This window comes from Oncorhynchus tshawytscha, linkage group LG07 (assembly GCF_018296145.1).
Source record: "Oncorhynchus tshawytscha isolate Ot180627B linkage group LG07, Otsh_v2.0, whole genome shotgun sequence".
NCBI lineage: Eukaryota > Metazoa > Chordata > Actinopteri > Salmoniformes > Salmonidae > Oncorhynchus > Oncorhynchus tshawytscha.
The window spans coordinates 49,641,097-49,663,611 of record NC_056435.1 but is presented as its reverse complement, the minus strand read 5'-3'; the positions used below and the strand labels follow the sequence as shown (position 1 = coordinate 49,663,611).

General features: G+C 41.2%; 1 protein-coding gene and 1 long non-coding RNA gene across 3 annotated transcripts in view; one reads left to right on the top strand and one right to left on the bottom strand.

Annotated features, from left to right (window-relative positions):
• Positions 1-1,754: 1,754 nt before the first annotated feature.
• Positions 1,755-21,940, top strand: LOC112254725 (advillin). Of its 2 annotated transcripts, none has more exons than XM_024427511.2 (20): positions 1,755-1,966; positions 2,360-2,482; positions 2,588-2,662; positions 11,022-11,218; positions 13,447-13,555; positions 13,670-13,780; positions 15,338-15,543; positions 15,760-15,838; positions 15,954-16,052; positions 16,224-16,377; positions 18,276-18,376; positions 18,495-18,632; positions 18,754-18,912; positions 19,115-19,294; positions 19,542-19,693; positions 19,925-20,069; positions 20,270-20,458; positions 20,585-20,653; positions 20,974-21,084; positions 21,326-21,940. In XM_024427511.2, the coding sequence occupies exons 2-20, from the start codon at positions 2,423-2,425 to the stop codon at positions 21,437-21,439; spliced, it is 2,448 nt and encodes an 815-aa protein (XP_024283279.1). In that variant the 5' UTR covers positions 1,755-1,966; positions 2,360-2,422; the 3' UTR covers positions 21,440-21,940. The 2 variants fall into 2 exon arrangements, with proteins under 2 accessions (XP_024283279.1, XP_024283280.1); XM_024427512.2 differs by having other exon boundaries at positions 2,333-2,482.
• LOC121846806 overlaps positions 20,184-22,515 on the bottom strand; it is a 7,039-nt gene continuing 4,707 nt past the window's right edge. The window contains exon 2 of the long non-coding RNA XR_006083780.1: positions 20,184-20,501. This is a non-coding gene — a long non-coding RNA (uncharacterized LOC121846806). The remainder of the gene's footprint in view (positions 20,502-22,515) is intronic.

Genomic DNA, 22,515 nt, shown 5'->3' with positions numbered 1-22,515 from the left:
GGCTCTTAGGACCTCTCCACAGTATTGGCCTCTACTGGAGATGGCTCTCAGGACCTCTCCACAGTATTGGCCTCTACTGGAGATGGCTCTCAGGACCTCTTCCACAGTATAGGCCTCTACTGGAGATGGCTCTTAGGACCTCTCCTACAGTATAGGCCTCTACTGGAGATGGATCTTAGGACCTTTCCTACAGTATAGGTCTCTACTGGAGATGGCTCTCAGGACCTTTCCACAGTATTGGCCTCTACTGGAGATTGCTCTCAGGACCCCTCCCACAGTATAGGCCTCTACTGGAGATGGCTCTTAGGACCTCTCCTACAGTATAGGCCTCTACTGGAGATGGCTCTCAGGACCTCTCCTACAGTATAGGCCTCTACTGGAGATGGCTCTTAGGACCTCTCCTACAGTATAGGCCTCTACTGGAGATGGCTTTTAGGACCTCTCCTACAGTATAGGTCTCTACTGGAGATGGCTCTCAGGACCTCTCCTACAGTATAGGCCAGTACTGGGGATGGCTCTCAGGACCTCTCCTACAGATAGGCCTCTACTGGAGATTGCTCTTAGGACCTCTCCTACAGTATAGGCCTCTACAGGAGATGGCTCTTAGGACCTCTCCTACAGTATAGGCCTCTACAGGAGATGGCTCTTAGGACCTCTCCTACAGTATAGGCCTCTACTGGAGATGGCTCTCAGGACCTCTCCTACAGTATAGGCCTCTACTGGGGATGGCTCTTAGGACCAATCCTACAGTATAGGCCTCTACTGGAGATGGCTCTTAGGATCTCCTCTACATTATAGGCCTCTACAGGAGATGGCTCTTAGGACCAATCCTACAGTATAGGCCTCTACCGGGGATGGCTCTCAGGACCTCTCCTACAGTATAGGCCTCTACAGGAGATGGCTCTTAGGACCTCTCCTACAGTATAGGCCAGTACTGGGGATGGCTCTTAGGACCTCTCCTACAGTATAGGCCTCTACTGGAGATGGCTCTTAGGACCTCTCCTACATTATAGGCCTCTACAGGAGATGGCTCTCAGGACCTCTCCTACAGTATAGGCCAGTACTGGGGATGGCTCTTAGAACCTCTCCTACAGTATAGGCCTCTACTGGAGATGACTCTTAGGACCTCTCCTACAGTATAGGCCTCTACAGGAGATGGCCCTCAGGACCGCTCCTAAGGTATAGGCCTCTACTGGAGATGGCTCTTAGGACCTCTCCGACAGTATAGGCCTCTACTAGGTATGACTCTTAGGACCTCTCCTACAGTATAGGCCTCTACTAGGTATGACTCTTAGGACCTCTCCTACAGTATAGGCCTCTACTAGGTATGACTCTTAGGACCTCTCCTACAGTATACCTTCTACTGGGAAGGACCTTCTAATGCCTAGTCATTATAGGCAGCAGCTGCATTACAGCATCAATAGTCCATTGTGCAGTGCATCATTTATCAAAACATCTATAGCTCTGTGGCTTCCTTCCTCATACAGCCAGATGCATTTCCTGGCAAAGGGAGGGTTATTTATTACTCCCCCTCCCTCCCTTTCTTTCTCCACCTCCTCTCCCCCCCTTCCCTCCCACCTCCACTGTCACTAATGTGTCCTTTAAGCCCGTGGTCTTTTGAATATGAGTCGTGTCTGCTCTCTCATTTCCCTGCTGATTTGTGTATCTTTCCTTTTCTCGAATCAGCGATTGGATGGAGCGATAGGAGAGGTCCTGGAACATGCAAACTCAGTCAAATCTCCCAGGGTCCAAGGGCCAGGAGGAGGAAGAGGAGAAGAAGGATGCTTTGATGCTCCAGTGACAATCCTAAATCCTCTGGTACTCTCCTGGGGATGTACTGCTGTGTCCAACCTTGAGTCAACAGAAGAACCATCCAGACACACACAGAGACACTTATTCCTACAATCAAGCAAGTAACTTTCTAGCTGGACACCCTTCTCTTCTACCTCTGCAACAGCAACTCCAGGTACTGTTTGACTTGATCATATCTGCCCTCTGTGATTTCTGAGTTTCATGGTATGTATTGAGAGAAGATAATCAGGATGTTTTATAGCTGGATCGATATAGGCATACACAGCTTTGACCATCAGAACAGTAAGATACAGTATGTTGTGGACTTTGTGACATTGACTGAATCTAATGTATAGTAATGGATGTCAATGGCAACGCAGTGCTTTTGAATGCTTCTCCATCTTCTTCCGACAACACCCATTTTTTGATGCAAATACATTCGTTCTGCAGTAAAACTCCATAAATCCTGAAATTGATATTGAAGTCATTTTTAATATCCATCTCAATAACCTCCTGTGTCAGATAATGCAATTTGGTTCAGTGGTTACAGAAATACTCCTTCTTCCAGGGTCCAAAAATCAGGTCCAAGGAACTTTCCCTCATAGATTGAGATTGCCTGTATCTGAGAAACATGGAGTACACATTCAGAGCAGTATCCCACAATCCTGGGATTATAATCTGGCGAATCGAGGTAAGGCAGCTGTCAGTCAGTGTATTCTTTGAAAATGATCAGGGTGTGGATTTCACAAAGTAAGTTGTGAAAAAGACAGACGTCTGCATTTCTTTGTCCTCACAGAAAATGGAGCTGGTGCAGGTCCCTGAAAAATCACATGGAAACTTCTACGAGGGCGACTGCTACATCCTACTCTCTGTGAGTCTCGGGGCCATGATACTCATCAGGGATGTCATGTCAGCACATTCATTTGTTGAATGAGGGAGTTATGATTTGCAGTGCCTAGTGAAAGTCTACACACCCCTCTTCACATTTGTCTGTCTTAAAATGTAATCTAAAAGGGATTCAATAGTTTTTTCCCCTCTACAGATATACACAACTTCTCCCAAAAAATTTTGTGGTACTTTTTACCCTTTTTTTGTGATATCCAATTGGTAGATCCAGTCTTGTCTCATCACTTCAACTCCCAACTCGGGAGAGGCGAAGGTCGAGAGCCACACATCCTCCGAAACACGACCCTGCCAAGCCGCCCTTCTTTTTGACACACTGCTCGCTTAAGCCGGAAGCCAGCCGTAACAACGTGTCGGAGAAAACACTGTCCAACTGGCAACCGTGTCAGCGTGCAAGTGCCCGACCCACCACGGGAGTCGCTACAGCGCGATGGGACAAATACATCCCGGCCGGCCAAACCCTCCCCTAACCTGGACAACGCTGGGCCAATTGTGCCCTGCCTCATGGGTCTCCCGGTCACGGCTGGCTGCAACACAGCCCGGGATTGAACCCAGATCTGTAGTGACGCCTTTAGCACTGCAATGCAGTGCCTTAGACCACTGCGCCACTCGGCAGGCCTACTCCACATTTTCAAAGTGAAAGAAAGCTATAGAATAATTTCCAAATTAACACAAAAAACCCTAAGATTTCTTGAATGCGCATGTCTTCACACGCTAGAGTTAATACTTGGTGAAAGCATCTTTGGCAGCCATTACAGCTGTGAATAGTTTTCAATATGATTTTACCAACTTTGCACAACTCTTAGCGTAACATATATCCATAATTTTTGTCAAAACTGGTCAAGCTCAGTAAATTTGCTTGGGAATTATTGATGGAAAGCAATATTTAATCCTTGTCTCAGATTTTTTAAATAGATTTAAATCGGGATTGAGACTGGACCATTCAAGAACACTCAACTCCTCTTAGTATGCCATTCTGATGTCTTTACATAAACATTTGTGTAATTGTCCTGCGGAAATATAAAACCCTATCCCAAGGTTAGGTTTTCAGAAGACTACGGTAGGTTTTCCTCTCAACTTTTTACCTGGGATTTGCTCCGTTCATATTTATTTTGACCCTGGCAAACTCCCCAGTCCCTGCCAGTGACAAGCATACCCATAACATGATGCTGTCACCACAATCCTTGAAAATACAGAGGGATCCACAACATTGCATTCACTCCAAACTAGCCTGTGTGATAAAGTAAAACATCCACTCCAAATCATCCATTCTGTTTCCAACAAGGATGTTAAGCAATACTGCAAGACAACACAGTGAATACATTAAATAAAAAAACTACAGGTTTGGGTCAAATCCAATACATTACAGAGGGAAACCCTCACTATTTTCAAGTATTGTAGTGGCAGCATCATGTTATATGTATGCTTGTCATCGGCAGGAACTGAGGAGTTTGTCAGGATCAAAATAAATATGAAAATAGCAAAGCCCAGGTAAAAGGTTAGAGGAAAACCAGCCTCAGCCTTCTGAATACCCTGGGATAGAGTTTTATTTTACAGCAAGACAATTACACCAATGTTAATGCCAAAGACACACCAGAATGGCTTTCAAAGTGGTGTTGAGTGTTCCTGAATGGTCCAGTCTCAGTCCTGACTTAAATCTCCTTGAAAAATCTGAAACAAGGTTTGAATATTGCAGTCCATCAATGATTCACAACCAAATGTAATGTGATTGAGCAATTTTGACAAAAACAATGGATATGTTGCCCTATATGTTGGTAGAATCATTTTCTAAATGATTCACAGCTGTAATGGCTGCCAAAGGTGCTTCCACCAAGATTTTTTTATATTTTTTTATTATTTAACCACATATTGACTAGGCAAGTCAGTTAAGAACGCATTCTTATTTACAATGACGGCCTACCCAGTCCAAACCCAGACAACGCTGGGCCAATTGTGCGCCGCCCTATGGGATTTCTTAACTCTGGGTTGTGAAAACATACGCAATCCAGACATATTTGTCTTCCTTTAAACTTTGAAAATGTTGTGTTGATCTGTAGGGAACCCCCATCCCCCCACACACACATTTAATCAATATTTAGATAGAATTTTAAGGCAGCAAAATGTGAAGACTGTACATAGGGTGTGTAGACTTTCACTAGGCACTGCATGTTAATTAATGCCCTGGAGGGAATCAGTGTGTTTGCTTTGGAGTCTGTTTTGCATGATTATCATAGTGGTGACAGTATTTGCTTGCTAACGGCTATATACCATTGGTCCTGGTTTGAAGGCCTGTGAGTCACAAAATGCTCTTTGTGATGTTTCCTCTTTCTATCTCTGTCGGTTTGTTTGTTTGTCTGTCCGCCTCTACCTCCTCTTCTTTCAATCTCCCTCCATGCTTTTTATCTCTTTCTATCTCCACCCTCTCCCTATCTGTCGCTCTGTTAATCTATCTACAGTGCCTTCAGAAAGTATTCACACCCATGACTTTTTCCACATGTTGTTGTGTTACAAGGTGGGATTAAAATGGATTTAATGGTCATTTTTTTGTCAATGATCTACATAAAAATTATAATATTGGTCCCCAAAAAATTCATGAAAAATAAAATACTAATATACATTATCTTGATTACATAACTATTCAACCCCCTGAGTCAATACATGTTAGAATCTGTGAGTCTTTCTGGGTTAGTCTAGGATTTTGCCTGTGCTTAGTTCTATTCTGTTTATTTTTATCCTAAAAAAATCTTCCTAGTCCTTGCAGATGACAAGCACACCCATAACATGATGCAGCCAGCACCATGCTTGAAAATATGAAGAGTGGTACTCAGTCATATGTTGGATTTGCCCCAAACATAACACTTTGTATTCAGGATATAAAGTTAATTTCTTTGCCAAATGTTTTGGGGCCTGCAAACAGGATGCATGTTATGGAATATTTTTTTATTCTGTACAGGCCTACTTCACTCTGTCATTTAGGTTAGTGTTGTGTACAATGTTGTTGATCCATCCTCAGTTTTCTCCTATCACAGCCATTAAACTCTGTAACTGTCACAATTGGCTAGTGGTGAAATCCCTGAGTGGTTTCCTTCCTCTCCGGCAACTAAGTTAGGAATGACGCCTGTATATTTTTAGTGACTAGATACACCATCCAAAGTGTCATTAATAACTTCACCATGCTCAAAGGGATATTCAATGTTTGTTTTTTGTATTTTTACCCATCTACCAATAGGTGTCCTTCTTTGCGAGACATTGGAAAACCTCCCTGGTCTTTGTGGTTGAATCTGTGTTTGAAATTCACTGCTCGACTGAGGGACCTTACAGATAATCGTATGTGTGGGGTACAAATCATGTTAAACACCATTATTGCACATAGAGTAAGTCCATGCAATATATTATGTGACTTGCAATAACAAAGGGGTTGAAGACATTTTAGTAAAAACATAATTCAACTTTAACATTATGGGGTATTGTGTGTAGGCCAGTGACACAAAATCTCAATTTAATCCATTTTAGTTTCAGGTTGTAACACAACAAAATGTGGAAAGAGTCAAGTGGTGTAAATACTTTCTAACGGCACTGGATCTATTTCTCTCGCTCTCTCAATTCAATGGGGCTTTATTTACATGGGAAACATGTTTACATTGACAAAGCAAGGGAAGTAAACAATAAACAAAAGTGAGAAGACACAAAACATCAACAAACAATTATTAGAAATTAACAGTAAACATTGCACTCACAAAGGTTTCAAAATGATAAAGACATTTTAAGTGTAATATTATCAACTATGTACAGTGTTTTAGCAATGTGCAAATAGTTGTAGTAGGAATAGTAGGGAAGATAAATAAACAGATAAGTGTTGGTGGTATTTACAGTGTTGTTTCTGCTCCACTGGTTGCCCTTTTCTCATGGCTACGGGCCACACATCTTGCTGCTGCGATTGCACGTTGTGGTATTTTGCCAAATAAATATGGGAGTTTAATAATGTTTTATTTGTTTTCAAATTCTTTGTGGGTCTGTGTGATCTGTGAGAAATATGTATCTCTAATGGGGTCATGCATTTGACAGGAAGTTCAGCTCAGTTTCCTCCACATTTTGCGGCCAATGTGCACATAGCATGTCTTCTCTCGAGAGCTATGGAGCTATGGCGGACTCTCTCAATAGCAAGGCTATGCTCACTGAGCCTGTACATAGTCAAGGATGTTCTTTAATTTTGGGTCAGTCACAGAGGTCAGGTATTCTGCCACTGTCTACTCTCTGTTTAGGGCCAGATAGCATTCCAATTGGCTGTTTTTTGGTTAATTAATTTCCAGTTTGTCAAATAGTTCTCTTTTTGCTTTCTCATAATTTGGTTGTCTGATTGTGTTGCTGTCCTGAGCTCTGTGGGGTCTGTTTGTGTTTGTGAACAGAGCCCCAGAACCAGCTGGCTGAGGGGACTCTTCTCTAGGTTCATCTCTCTGTATGTGAGGGCTTTGTGGTGGAATGTTTGGGCATCGGTTTGTTTTAGGTGGTTGTACAATATAACACCTCTATTCTGGATTTGGATAACTACCGGATATAGCCCTAATTCTGCTCTGCATGCATTATTCTGAGTTTTGCGTTGTACACAAAATATATTTTTGCAGAATTCTGCATGCAGCGTCTAAATTGGGTGTTTTTTTCAAATTTTGTGAATTCTTGGTTGGTGAGTGGACTCCTAGACCTCACAACCAGAGAACAATGGGTTCTATAACTGATTCAAGTATTTTTTATCCAGACTCTAATTGGGATGTCAAATTTTATGTTCCTTTTGATGGCGTAGAAAGCCCTTCTTGCCTTGTCTCTTAGATCGTTCACAGCCTTGTGGAAGTTACCTGTGGTGTTGATGTTTAAGTAATGCTTGACTTGGGATGAAAGAAGTGCAGGAGCTGTCTTTTTCCAAGTTGGTTCATTAGACTATGCTCACCAAAATTCACAACTTACATTATGCTACAGAGACCTGATTATTCACTGTTAATGGTTTATACAAATTTTCCATTACTTCTCCAAGATTTTTAACCACGTTTTCATGACTATTATTATAGCGTACATGAAAAGCAAGCATTATTGACACTGACAGGCTGTTGTGTCTGATCCCATGTAGACTTACCATCTCCTGCCATTGTGCCCTTGATCAAGGCACTTAACCTTCAACTAAGTAGAACTCCAGTTGTCACATGTTGTCAACATGTGGTCAACCCTCAATCTGAAGAGCTCCTGTGTAAGGAGGCTTGGCTATTGATCCAGCCCTGAAACACCCAAGTCTACCCTGTTGAGCAGCTCCTGTTTTGACTACTATGTGGTTAGACCAGGGCTTGAACAAAAGCCTGCACACTCAGTAGCTAACCTGGAGGATGGTTACCACCCTTGATATAAAATATTGCAACATTACAACAAAATTATTTTGTCTTTATAAAATGATTCCCTCATTCAATGAATCAGGGATCAAATGGATAAAGTAAGCTACTTCAAAGCCAGGTATCTAACTAGACATATTTATATATAAGGCTATAATATTCATGTTTTGGGGGAGATCTATGCACAGCATGTTATTTGTCAATTAGACTATTCTTCGAATATTTTTTAACATTGTCGCAATTATGGCTACTGTCTAGTAGAGGGGAATCCCAACTTTCCAACATTGCAGATTTATTTAGGCTCTACAGTGGTGGTGGAAATGTGACAACGACATTAATGCTTAGTTAGCTATAGCAAGATAACTTGTAGAAATTATGTTTTGAATTGGCTATCTAGTTAGTCTTGTCTGTAATTATTTTATACCTTCTGCTGAAATGTCGCGCTCTTCCTCAGGCAACGGCCCACGCGCACTGGCACACAAACAGCACACACAGACAGGCACTGAAGGGTCATTCCCATTTAAAAATGTGCCTTTATGAATTACATAACAAAAATTATTCAACTAATTTCCATGATTTTTCATGACCTTACAATCCCTAATTTGACAACTTGGAACAGCATTCAGGCTGGCACATTTTCAATATGCGCACTTTCAAACAGTTTACTGTTACGCACAGATTCACAGACTAGCAGCAAGTAAACTTGAACAAAACGGAATCAGGAAATGAATGCCCACTCTACATTGCTATTCAATGCAGATCTCGCCTTCATTCCACTTCGATCAATCATTTTTTGCCTGTGTGTGAATCTGGGCCCAGCGATAGACTACTTTGTTTTATAGAGGAGGTGGTACGCAGTTCCCCTAAACTTTGAAGTGCCGGTATGGCGCTATGTACTGCTCTGGCCGAAGTCAAGCAATGTGTCACGCCCTGACCTTAGAGAGCTTTTTATGTCTCTATTTTGGTTTGGTCAGGGTGTGATTTGGGTGGGCATTCTATGTTTTGTATTTCTTTGTTTTGGCCGGGTATGGTTCTCAATCAGGAACAGCTGACTATCATTGTCTCTGATTGGGAAACATACTTAGGTAGCTTTTTCCCACCTATGTTTTGTAGGTTTTTTTTCTGTTTAGTGTTCTTCACATGACAGGACTGTTTCGGTTTCGTGTATTCACTTTGTTATTTCTGTTTATGTGTTCAGTTCAATAAAAGTAATGAACACTCACTACGCTGCGCTTTGGTCCGATTCCTCCTCATCCGACGACGACACCCGTTACCCAATGTGTTTAGGCCAGGAGCTCAACTTTCACATGCCTCCTAATGAAAATGAAAAATCGTTTTTTTTTTAGAAATGTTTGCAAATGTATTTACAAAAACAACAGATATGTAAATAACGTAAGTATTCAGACCCTTTGCTATGAGACTCGAAATTCAGTTTAGGTGTATCCTGTTTCCATTGATCATCTATGAGATGTTTCTACAACTTGATTGGAGTCCACCTGTGGTAAATTCAATTGATTGGAAATTATTTGGAAAGGCACACACCTGTCCTATATAAGGTTCCACAGTTTACAGTGCATGTCAGAGCAAAAACCAAGCCATGAGGTCGAAGGAATTGAATTTACCACAGGTGTCTCATAGCAAAGGGTCTGAATACTTATGTTAATAAGATATTTCTGTTTTAACATTTCTAACATTTCAAAAAACCTGTTTTCACTTTGTCATTATGGGGTATTGTATGTAGATTTGTAAGGTAACAAAATGTGGAAAAGTCAAGGAGTCTGATTACTTTCCGAATGCATTGTGTACGTGGTCTGTCGTATGTTTTTTTGGTAAGAAGCCAATTTGACATTTGCTCAGGACATTGTTTTCACTGAGGAAATGTTGGTGTCTGCTGTTGATACTGCAGAGGATTTTTCTGTGATTGCTGTTGACACAGATTCCACAGTAATTATTGGGGTGAAATTTGTCTCCACTTTTGTGGCTTGTGGTGATCAGACTTGGGTTCCAAATATTGGGGAATACGCCAGACCTAAGAATAATGTTGGAGAGTTTAAGAATAGCCCATTTGAATTTGTGGTCTGTATATTTTATCATTTTGTTTAGTATACCATGAACAACACAGGCCTTTTCAGGTTGGAGGGTTTGTAATTTGTCCGGTAGCTCATCCAATGTAATTGGAGAATCCAGTGGGTTCTGGTAGTCTTTTAATAGCTGATTTATGCTCTTATTCTTTGCCTTATTCTAGAATGTATTAAATTGGATTTTTCTCTCATCAATCTACATACAATACCCCATAATGACAAAGTGAAAACTGTTTTTTTTTTTTAATGTTAGAACTGTTTATATTGCTGAAGCGGTTGGAGAAGTGGTTTATCCATACATCTCAATTTTGAATAGATAGCTCTTCATTAAACCATGTCTCATTGAGGTTAGTTTTCTGCCTGAATTAAAATGTGATATGTTAGCTGATAGGTCAAATATATTGTTCAGGCTTCCTACTTCTAAGTTTACACCTTCACTATTGCAGGGAAACATTTTGTCCAGGAAGTTCTCTAGGGGTGATTGGCTTTGTTTTTGGCCAATTGTTTTTTGGTAGGTATCTACACTACCCTCCTTCCATCGATAGCATTTCTCAATAGCATGCAGTTTTTTCGGCTTCGATGCCTCATGGTTGAGTATTGTTCTCTTCAAGTAGATTGTGATTTTGCTGTGATCTGATAGGGGTGTCAGTGGGCTAACTGTGAACACTCTGAGAAACTCTGAGTTAAGGTCAGTGATAAAGTGGTCTGCAGTATTACTGCCAAGAGATGTAGTTCCCTCGAAGCCTATCATTGACTATGTACAGACCCAGCGTGAAACAGAGCTGCAGGAGTTGTGACCTGTTTATGTTGGTTGTTTTGTTGTAGTTGTGTCTAGGGGGGCATATTGATCTCTATCTCCCCCTGTCTATCTCAGACCCAGAAAGTGGGTAGCTCTCTCTCCTATGACATCCACTACTGGATCGGCTCCCAGTCCAGTCAGGATGAACAGGGTGCGGCCGCAGTCTACACCATCCAGCTGGATGAGTTCCTGGGATCAGGGCCCATCCAGCACCGCGAGGCCCAGAACCATGAGTCGGATGCCTTCCGGGGATACTTCAAACAAGGGGTCATGTAAGTACATACAGTGGCTTGTGAAAGTATTCACCGCCCTTGGATTTTTTCCTATTTTGTTGCCTTGCAACCTGGAATTAAAATAGATTTTTTTGGGGGGTTTGTATCATTTGACTTACACAACATGCCTACCACTTTGAAGATGCAAAATATTTCTTCTTGTGAAACAAATGACAAATAAGACAAAAAAACATACCCCAATAGGTGTGCACCATCAAGTTATGTCTCTATAAGCTTGGCACATCTAGCCACTGGGATATTTGCCAATTTGTAACAATCTTCATCTGAGGAACAGGAAAGATCAGACCAAAACGCAGCGTGGTAAGTGTCCATGTTAATTTAATAACTGAACACGAAATACAAAATAACCAAGTGAAACAACGAAAATTGAAACAGTCCTGAAAGGTGACACAACACAAAACAGGAAACAACTACCCACAAAACCCATGTGGGCAAGAGCTACCTAAGTATGGTTCTCAATCAGAGACAACGATAGACAGCTGCCTCTGATTAGGAACCATACCAGGCCAAACATAGAAAAACAACATAGAATGCCCACCCCAACTCACTCCCCGACCAAACCAAAATAGGGACATCAAAAAGGAACTAAGGTCAGGGCGTGACACCATTCTTCAAGGCAAACTGCTCCAGCTCCTTCAAGTTGGATGGGTTCCGTTGGTTTATAGCAATCTTTTAGTCATACCACAGATTCTCAATTGGATTGACGTCTGGGCTTTGACTAGGCCATTCCAAGACATTTAAATGTTTCCACTTAAACCACTCAAGTGTTGCTTTAGCAGTATGCTTAGGGTTATTGTCCTGCCGGAAGGTGAACCTCCGCCCCAGTCTCAAATCTCTGGAAGACTGAAACAGGTTTCCCTCAAGAATTTCCCTGTATTTAGCTCCATCCATTATTCCTTCAATTCTGACCAGTTTCCCAGTCCCTGCCGATGGAAAAACATCCCCACAGCATGATGCTGGGGATGGTGTTCTCGGGGTGATGAGGTGTTGGGTTTGCGCCAGACACAGCATTTTCCTTGATGGCCAAAAAGCTCAATTTTAGTCATCTGACCAGAGTACCTTCTTCCATATGTTTGGGGAGTCTCCCACATGCCTTTTGGCGAACACCAAACATGTTTGCTTATTTTTTTCTTTAAGCAATGGCCTTTAACTGGCCACTCTTCCATAAAGCCCAGCTCTGTGGAGTGTACGGCTTAAAGTGGTCCTATGGACAGATACTCCAATCTCCACTGTGAAGCTTTGCAGCTCCTTCAGGGTTATCTTTGGTCTCTTTGTTGCCTCTCTGATTAATGCCCTCCTTGCCTGGTCCATGAGCTTTGGTGGGCGGCCCTCTGTTGGCAGGTTTGTTGTGGTGCCATATTCTTTCCATTTTTAAAAATGGATTTAATGGTGCTCGTGGGATGTTCAAAGTTTCTGATATTTTCTTAGAACCCAACCCTGATCTGTACTCCACAACATTGTCCCTGACTTGTTTGGAGAGCTCCTTGGTCTTCATGGGGCCGCTTGCTTGGTGGTACCCCTTGCTTAGTGGTGTTGCAAACTCTGGGGCCTTTCAGAACAGGTGTATATATACTGAGATCATGTGACACTTAGATTGCACACAGGTGGACTTTATTTAACTAATTATGTGACTTCTGAAGGTAATTGGTTGCACCAGATCTTAATTAGGGGCTTCACAGCAAAGTGGGTGAATACATATGCACGCACCACTTTTCCGTTTTTTATTTTGTATAATTTTTGAAACAAGTAATTCTTAAAATTTCACTTCACCAATTTGGACTATTTTGTGTATGTCCATTACATGAAATCCAAATAAATATCCATTTAAATTACAGGTTGTAATGCAACAAAATAGGAAAAACGCCAAGGGGGATGAATACTTTTGCAAGGCACTGTACATAAAATATATATAGACAGAGACGGGGAGAAATCAAACAATCTCATCGTTATACTCTGTTCAGTATTCCTATTCTGATCTTATTCTGAGGCACTGTGGGTAATTCTTCTGTGGGTGTAGGTTGGGCAAAGCATCATAGTTATCAATGGTGATTAGTGTACCCACCCATACAGATTTGATTATTGAGCAAAAGCTCTTATTTCAACGTCACTAAAAACAATGTATATTGTGCACGCATTACAGACATTACACTGTAATAAAACCAAGAGAAATGTATTTTATAGCCTACTTACCTCTCTGTCTCCTACAGCTATAAGAAGGGTGGGGTGGCATCAGGAATGAAACACATAGAGACCAACAGTTATGACATCCAGAGACTGCTGCATGTGAAAGGGAAGAAAAGGGTCAGCGCCATGGAGGTGAGAAACATAGATACAGGGGGATTTCATTCTGTGTAACACAATAGGAAGTGCTGCTGAAATGCTTGAAAATTAACTTGTAATGTATCTGGCACAATTCTGCCTATACTGTAGGTAGAGATGAGCTGGAAAAGCTTCAATCTTGGGGATGTCTTTCTGTTGGACTCTGGTAAAACCATCATTCAGTGGAATGGACCAGAGAGCAACAGACAGGAGAGGCTCAAGGTACGGTAACGATCTGTGCAATTGCTATTCTCAAGGAGTGCATCAACAGTGAAGTCAATGTAATCTTATTAACACCTACCTCCTATCAGTGACACGATGAAGCTAATTCCACATTGGTAGCTCAATAAACCAAGAGTGGTTGAAGTGAAATCCACTTCACTCCCCTAAAGATTGGCTGAAGAGACTCCTAGTAGAAACACATTAGAAGCAACACTTTAGATTAGAATCACAGTAAATCAATCACGCACCTCTGGGTTATTCCACCAATTCTGTGCCTTTTGAAAATATTTGATTTCACCTAATTTTAACATTCTGTCATAAAGAGCACATGTTCATGTAATGCGGTGTGTGCTGGTGGCAGGGAAGTCAGGCGCAGGAGAATGAACTTGGTAAAAATGGAGCTGTTTAATAAACATACAAAAAACCTAAAAAAAAACAAATACAAAAATAACATAATAGGGTGCAAAACCCATCTCACACCAGAACAAATAACACACCTACATATAACAAACTATCTCTGACAAGGACATGAGGGGAAACAGAGGGTTAAATACACAACATGTAATAAATGGGATTGGAACCAGGTGTGTAGGAAGACAAGACAAAACCAATGGAAAATGAAAAATGGATCAATGATGGCTAGAAGGTCGGTGACTCGACCGCCGAACACCACCCGAACAAGGAGAGGGACCGACTTCGGCGGAAGTCGTGACGGTTCAACTTTATTCAAAACAAATCTTTCCATCTTGAAAGGTTAAATGAATAAAAAATACTAAGTGCCTATTAAGTGCCAAATAAAGTAACAGGGTTGACCATAACAGGGTTGATGATTTCATCTTAAATCCGACATAAATCCCATTGTGACAGGGGGAATGGAAGCTTGTTGTGTGCAACAGAGAGCGGCAGTTGAATGCAAGCTTCACAAAAAAAACGTTTATCTTGCCTGTCTATCTTATGGGTAACAGGGTTGACAGGTGTTATGCTCGACCTGTTTAGTTGTCCCATCACAAAACACCAGAAAATTGCCAAAAAGAGTAGAACCAGCTCACTTGCGTTTACACTATGATTTGACTATTAGATGTTCAATGTTTCTTTTGGAAAAAATGATCCAAAACTCAATAAAAATGCAGTTATTGTAACAGAGTTGACCTTAAAAGAGGGAGAAATGTAAATTGAACCACTTATCACATTAAATAAATAATCTTTTGAAATTAATTTGGCAAATCAAGTTAATAACTAGGGCTTTACAATGATGATGAAACTTGGGGAAATGTTTGGTGGGTTGAAGTGGGTTGAAATCTTCCTGAAAGTGACACAGGGTTGATAGAGGGACATGTACAAATGCAGAAGTTTTGCACTTTATAAGCCATGATTCATATAAACAAATCTGATTTATCGAATTCTCCAGATGGTATATATTAAAGGGCACTTCATTTAATTTAACAGACTTTTAAAATGCAATATTGGTGAACAATTTCTACTGAAAATATCAAAGGGACGCAACATACACTCTTTTCATGGAATGACATCTTTAACTTTACATTCTGTGACTCTTAGGGCATGCTGCTGGCTAAAGACATTCGGGACAGGGAGCGAGGGGGTCGGACGGAGATAGGGGTGATAGAGGGGGAAGCAGAAGCAAATTCCTCTAAACTGATGGACATCCTGACTAGCATCCTGGGGCAACGGACCTCCAAGCTGCCCAGTGGAACGCCTGATGAATTAGCTGACCAACAACAGAAAGCACAGCTTACTCTGTACCAGTGAGTGGCTAAGGGCCCATGTCCAGATGTCCTGTATTTTTGCCTGTTTGGATTGTGTCAGGCATTTATTCCAAAAAAAGTTAACTCCAAAAAGTTTAAAACTCATTCTGAATCATAGTTAGCCTAGTCCAAGCCATGTTTGGCATGACAATAAGATACAAGGAGTTGACATGATAGCATGCTTAGTCATTAGTAAGTATGTCCTGTCCCCAACAGTGTATCTGATGCTGAGGGCCAGATGAAAGTCATAGAAGTTGCCACTAGGCCACTGGTTCAGGACATGTTGAATCATGACGTAAGTCTGCAGAGCAGAAAATTGTACAAGTCGGACATCATTTGATATAAGCATTATGAAGAGTTGTGGGCTCCCAGTTATAGACATTTGCTCATGTGACTTAATCATTCTCCAGGACTGTTATTTCCTAGACCAGGGAGGGGTGAAGATCTTTGTGTGGAAGGGGAAGCGAGCCAACAAGGCAGAGAGACAGGCTGCCATGTCCAGAGCTTTGGTGGGTATAAGAGATCACACATACTGTACATACTGTATGGTATCTTCTTTTTGTTTCCTCTTTTGTAACCAAAAAATCAGCTATAGTGGCAGCTTGAGTTTTGTGTGCCAAGTAATCAGTTGCAGTATCTGATGGGAATGCACTGAATCTGTCTCCTTCCTCTGTGAACAGGAGTTCATTAAGCTGAAGAACTACCCCACCACCACCAATGTGGAGACAGTGAATGACGGGGCAGAGTCTGCCCTCTTTAAGCAGCTGTTCCAGAGCTGGAGTGTGAAGGATCAGACTGTAGGCCTGGGCAAAACACACAGTGTGGGGAGAGTGGGTATGTGTTTCTATGTTAGGTACCAGATCCAAATCAATAGCTAGAAATGGGATAAAAGTTATCGTCTTTAAGTGACTACCTTTCCCCCTTTTGGATGTATGTTTGACATGAGTGCTTGGAAAATACTATCTTTAGTATCTAATTGCTCACTTTGTATTTGTCTATATTTTGTGGAGTCATTAACTCATTTTTCAACCACTCCACAAATTTCTTGTTAACAAACTATAGTTTTGGCAAGTCAGTTAGGACATCTTCTTTGTGCATGACACAAGTAATTTTTCCAACAATTGTTTACAGAGAGATTATTTCACTTATAACTCACTCTATCACAATTTCAGTGGGTCAGAAGTTTACATACACTAAGTTGACTGTGCCTTTAAACAGCTTGGAAAATTCCAGAAAATTATGTCATGGCTTTAGAAGCTTCTGATGGGCTAATTGACATCATTTAATTCAATTGTAGGTGTACCTGTAGATGTGTTTCAAGGCCTACCTCCAAACTCAGTGCCTCTTTGCTTGACATCATGGGAAAATCAAAAGAAATCAGCCAAAACCTCAGAAAAAAATGGTAAACCTCCACAAGTCTGGTTCATCCTTGGGAGCATTTCCAAACGCCTGAAGGTACCACGTTCATCTGTACAAACAATAGTACGCAAGTATAAACACCATGGGGCCACGCAGCCGTCATACCTCTCAGGAAGGAGACGCATTCCGTCTCCTAGAGATGAACGTACTTTGGTGCGATAATTGCAAATCAATCTCAGAACAACGGCAAAGGACCTTGTGAAGATGCTGGAGGAAATAGGTACAAAAGTATCTATATCCACAGTAAAATGAGTCCTATATCGACATAACCTGAAAGGCCGCTCAGCAAGGAAGAAGCCACTGCTCCAAAACCGCCATATAAAAGCCAGACTACAGTTTGTAACTGCACATGGGGACAAAGACCGTACTTTTTGGAGAAATGTCCTCTGGACTGATGAAACAAAAATAGAACTGTTCGGCCAAATTGACCATCGCTATGTTTGGAGGATAAAGGGGGAGGCTTGCAAGAGGAAGAACACCATCCCCACCGTGAAGCACGGGGGTGGCAGCATCATGTTGTGGGGGTGATTTGCTGAAGGAGGGACTGGTGCACTTCACAAAATAGATGGCATCATGAGGAAAGGAAAATTGTGGATATATTGAAGCAACATCTCAAGACCACAGTCAGGAAGTTAAAGCTTGGTCACAAACTGGTCTTCCAAATGGACAATGACCCCAAGCATACTTCCAAAGTTGTGGAAAAAATGGCTTAAAGACAACAAAGTCAAGGTATTGGAGTGGTCATCACAAAGCCCTGACCTCAATCCTATAGAAAATGTGTGGGTAGAACTGAAAAAGCGTGTTCGAGCAAGGAGGCCTACAAACCTGACTCAGTTACACCAGCTAGGAATGGGCCAAAATTCACCCAACTTATTTTGGGGAGCTTGTGGAAGGCTACCCGAAACATTTGGCCCAAGTAAAACAATTTAAAGGCAATGCTACCAAATACTACTTGAGTGTTTGTAAACTTCTGACCCACTGGGAATGTGATGAAATAAATAAAAGCTGAAATAAATCATTCTCTCTACTATAATTCGGACATTTTACATTCTTAAAATAAAGTGGGGATCCTAACTGACCTAAGACCGGGTATTTTTACTATGATGAAATTGTGAAAAACTGAGTTTAAATGTATTTGGCAAAGGTGTATTTAAACACTTTTTTGTTTGTGTGTTATTATAAGTGTTATATCATAGTTTTATATATGTGTTTTCATAGCTTTGATGTATTCTACAATGTAGAAAATAATAAAAATAAAGAATGAGTAGGTGTGTCCAAATTTTTGACTAATACTGTATACATGTATATGTTAGCCAACGTCACTCAGGAGAAGTTTGATGCCACACGGATGCATGTGATGCCAGATGTAGCAGCACAGGAGCGCATGGTGGATGATGGCACTGGCCAAGTGCAGGTAAACTCACAAAAACATTAACTCTGATTTATGTCATTTGTTCCAAGATATCTCTCGGTCATTTGACTCACTGTTTGTTCCTTGTGGACATTTCATACACTCTCTGTGACACATGCAGGTGTGGCGTATCGAGGACCTGGAGCTGGTCGCAGTGGAATCCCAGTGGCATGGCTTCTTCTATGGAGGAGACTGCTACTTGGTCCTCTACACTTATGAGGTCCACAACAAACTCAACTACCTCCTTTACATGTGGCAGGTAAAGGAGCTCACTGCCATTGTAGAATGCATGAAGGTTCATCCATTTATTTGGAATAACATGGCAATAAAATTGCATTACTTTAGACCTAAATACATCATTATAGTTCTTTTTTTTTCAGGGGCGTCATGCCTCTCAGGATGAGATAGCAGCATCTGCCTTCCAGGCCGTGGCCCTGGATCAAAAGTATGGTGACCAGCCTGTACAAGTAAGGATCACCATGGGCAAGGAACCCAGACACTTCATGGCCATGTTCAAGGGTAAAATGGTTATATTTGAGGTGAGACAGTTTTATTTTTTGATTTAATGGTACAATTATACAATTTAAGAATTGTGAAACTGGTTTTCATTTTCTGATATCCATGGCTTGTCTTTTGTTTATCCGTGATTATAGGTTGATTTAGGATTTCAAACCATGAAGTAATTTATTACAACATATTTAAATCAAACCTGACCTGCTCTCCTCATCTTCTGTTCCTCAGGGTGGTACCTCCAGAAAAGGGACATCTGACCCAGAACCCCCCATCAGATTGTTCCAGGTCCGCGGTTCTGACGCCTCCAACACCAAAGCCATCGAGGTGCCGGCCCTGGCAGCCTCGCTCAACTCAAACGATGTCTTTCTGCTGAGGAGCCAGTCCGGGATTCACCTGTGGTGTGGCAAGGTACTGTAGGGAGGATAAATAGATATATCCAGGTGTGGAATCTGCTGGTTTTCTGTTCAACCAGATAATTAATTGCACACACCTGGTGTGACAGGTCTAAATCAGTCCCTGACTGAAGGGGAACAATTAATAAAATGAAGTGGAACATGCTTCGAGGTCCAGAGTCGAGTTTGTGGGGAATAGGGTGCCATTTGGGACACAGATATGGTACAACATTCTGTCTAATAGTCTCTCTCTGATTGGCCAGGGATCAAGTGGGGATGAGAGAGCCATGGCTAAGGAGGTCAGTTCTGTAATTGGACAGCACTCAACTGCTGAGGAGATTGTGGCGGAGGGTCAGGAGCCTGTTGAATTCTGGGATTTACTTGGAGGGAAGGCCCCTTATGCCAACGACAAGAGGTAATAAACGGTCATAAAGTATGGCAGTATGTTACCGTGCCATTATCTGTATTTCAACCAAATATTCTCTCATATAATGTCAATTGGAGCAGCTGTATTACGTTAGTGAAGTGATTGCAATCCTAAACCATGTACAATTGATTGATGTGAGTCACTGTGCTAGATATGTTGGATTTCAAGTAAACAGTTTGGTGTATTTACGTGTGTGTGTGTGTTTCTTGTCTCTGATAGACTACAGCAGGCTGCTCTGGATCATCAGCAGCGTCTCTTTGAATGCTCCAATAAGACTGGCCGTTTCATCGTTACCGAGGTGACCCAGTTCACACAGGATGACCTCAGCGAGGATGATGTCATGCTGCTAGACACGTGGGACCAGGTACAGTGTGTATTATTAAAACACAACTTGCAATGTTAACCAAATTGGTATAAAGTAAATCACACAATTATAAAACATTATACGAACAAAAAGGTAATAGGTCTGCAATCAAAGCGCTGTCACATGAAGCTTACTTTATTTTGTATATTTTATATTACATTTGTGAACTGTCATCAAATATCTGATCATGTTGCATCCAGGTTTTCCTCTGGGTAGGGAATGAGGCCAATGAGTTGGAGAGGAAGGAGGCTGTGGTCACCAGTCAGGAGTACCTGCGAACCCACCCAGGGTCCCGGGACCCTGACACCCCCGTCCTCCTCATCAAGCAGGGGTACGAACCCCCCACCTTCACCGGCTGGTTCACCGCCTGGGACCCCTCCAAATGGAGCGTGAGTGCAAGTGATCTCCTTCTCTTCCAGTTGAACTCTCGGCCTGTGTGTGCGTCAAAAATTGTACACAACTGTTTAAGTATATAGATTCCATCAATAATACTGTACACACATTTGTTGTGTTAGGGAGGGAAAACTTACGAAGAGCTGAAGAAAGAGTTGGGGGAGGTGACATTCCTCGTAAGGATCACAAATGTAAGCACAATTTTATTTATCTATGCATTCACCAAAACTTGGTGTAAAGAGGGGGATTGAGAAAATTATGAGCTGAATCCATCAATCAATTGACCTAACCTTGCTGTGAACTCAACCCAACAGACGAAAGGATACCTCAATTGTATTGGCCCTGTACACACTCAGGCCATTACAAAATATTTACAACCCACTTTGGTTGTGATACAACTGATCGTTTAGTTTGTCTGAACAAAAATTATTACACATCCATTATGCCTCGCCAGCCGTTGTGTAAAAAAAAATTGTCAGACAAACTCCTGAATCTAATCTTTGCCTCTCAGGAGCAGAATGGTGTTGAGACCAAGAAGAACTTCCAGTCTTACCCACCTAAAGACCTGATCAACAAACTAGCCAATGAGCTGCCTAAGGGTGTCGAACCCACCCAAAAGGAGGTAGGTGTACTGAGCTGCTATAATGAAGTGACTAGTGTTCAAAGTACTGCCACACTGATACACTGAGATGCTGTATTCATTGGTAGTTTTTAAAGTGTGAAAAGTATATTCTCTCCTCAATATGAGTTACGCTGTAGTACAACTTGTTTTAAGTGTCTTGACAAATGTATTCTTTACACTTGAATGTTGCCTTGAAACATGTAAATGGTCTCCTTCTATCTCTCCCTCCTCTGTCTTCCAGAAACATCTCTCAGACTCAGACTTCAGTGCCATATTTGGAATGTCTAAAAACCTGTTTGCCAGCCTGCCTCTATGGAAGCAGCTGAGCATTAAAAAAGGCAAAGGCTTATTTTAAGGGGACTGAATCTCTCATCATTTTGCATCAATTTCCAGATGTTTAAATTTGCAAAGCATACTAATTGTACCTTGTTCCAACATTACTTTTAATTTGTGTCTTTATTATTTTGTTCTAATTTCAAAGACTGTCATAAATTCAATGGATGTCAGAAGACATGAACTGAGATATTTAATGTTTTGTGCACTTAAAAAAACATTTTGATTGTACATGTCTACCTCTCAATCAAACATCCATGTTAAATACAATCAATCAAATAAAAACATCAATGTGTGTATTCTCTGATTATATTATTGCCTCTTCGGACCACGCGCAACTACCATATCCTGTAGTTTAGTTGATTGTAATATGGTAGGACTCAATATACAAATAAAAAAGGGGATATGTCTATCATTGTTATGTGTGTAGTTCACAAGAGGCTTTCAGGGTCTTGATTTCTTGGTGTAATTATCTTTCTCCTAATCCATCTTCAATAAATTGATAATGTCAAAATCAAACATGCATAATTGTGACTGAATTGTTTTGAGTCCTGAATATATATATTTTATGGCAAACTATTTTTATTAGCAGACATTTTTGGAGGTGTGTTGTGTTCAATGCAATGCATGCAACCTTTGTACCATGTCGTTGCACTATATTCAGGGCGTGTCTATTCCTATGATGTCACCACGTACCCTATAGTTACATACACATTGAAACAACAACAGAATCTAAAGCAGAGCTACAGAAATACACTATAGAAAAAGAAGGAACAGCACTGTCAGAAATCAACTCAATGTAATCGAAGACTCCATAGACTAACCACTTCTGGGAAAATTGGAAAACACTAAACAAACAACACGAAGAGTTATCTAAAACTGAGATGCATGGGTAAACCACTTCTCCAATCTTTGTGGCCCAATAACAAAGAACAAACAGCAAAAACATATACATTATCAAATCTTAGAATCAACTATTAAAGACTACCAGAACCCACAAAATGCAAACCCTCCAACCCAAAACGGCCTGTGGTGTTGATGGTATCCTCAATGAATTTAGAAAATATACAAACCACAAATTCCATTTGGCTATACTTA

Bases quoted from the DNA above. Each gene is read 5' to 3' on its own strand.
- LOC112254725 (XM_024427511.2), top strand. From the start codon at position 2,423: ATGGAGTACACATTCAGAGCAGTATCCCACAATCCTGGGATTATAATC. The intron at 15,839-15,953 runs GTAAGTCTGCAG...ATCATTCTCCAG, and splicing joins AGGACATGTTGAATCATGAC to GACTGTTATTTCCTAGACCA. The intron at 19,295-19,541 runs GTACTGTAGGGA...CTGATTGGCCAG, and splicing joins TTCACCTGTGGTGTGGCAAG to GGATCAAGTGGGGATGAGAG.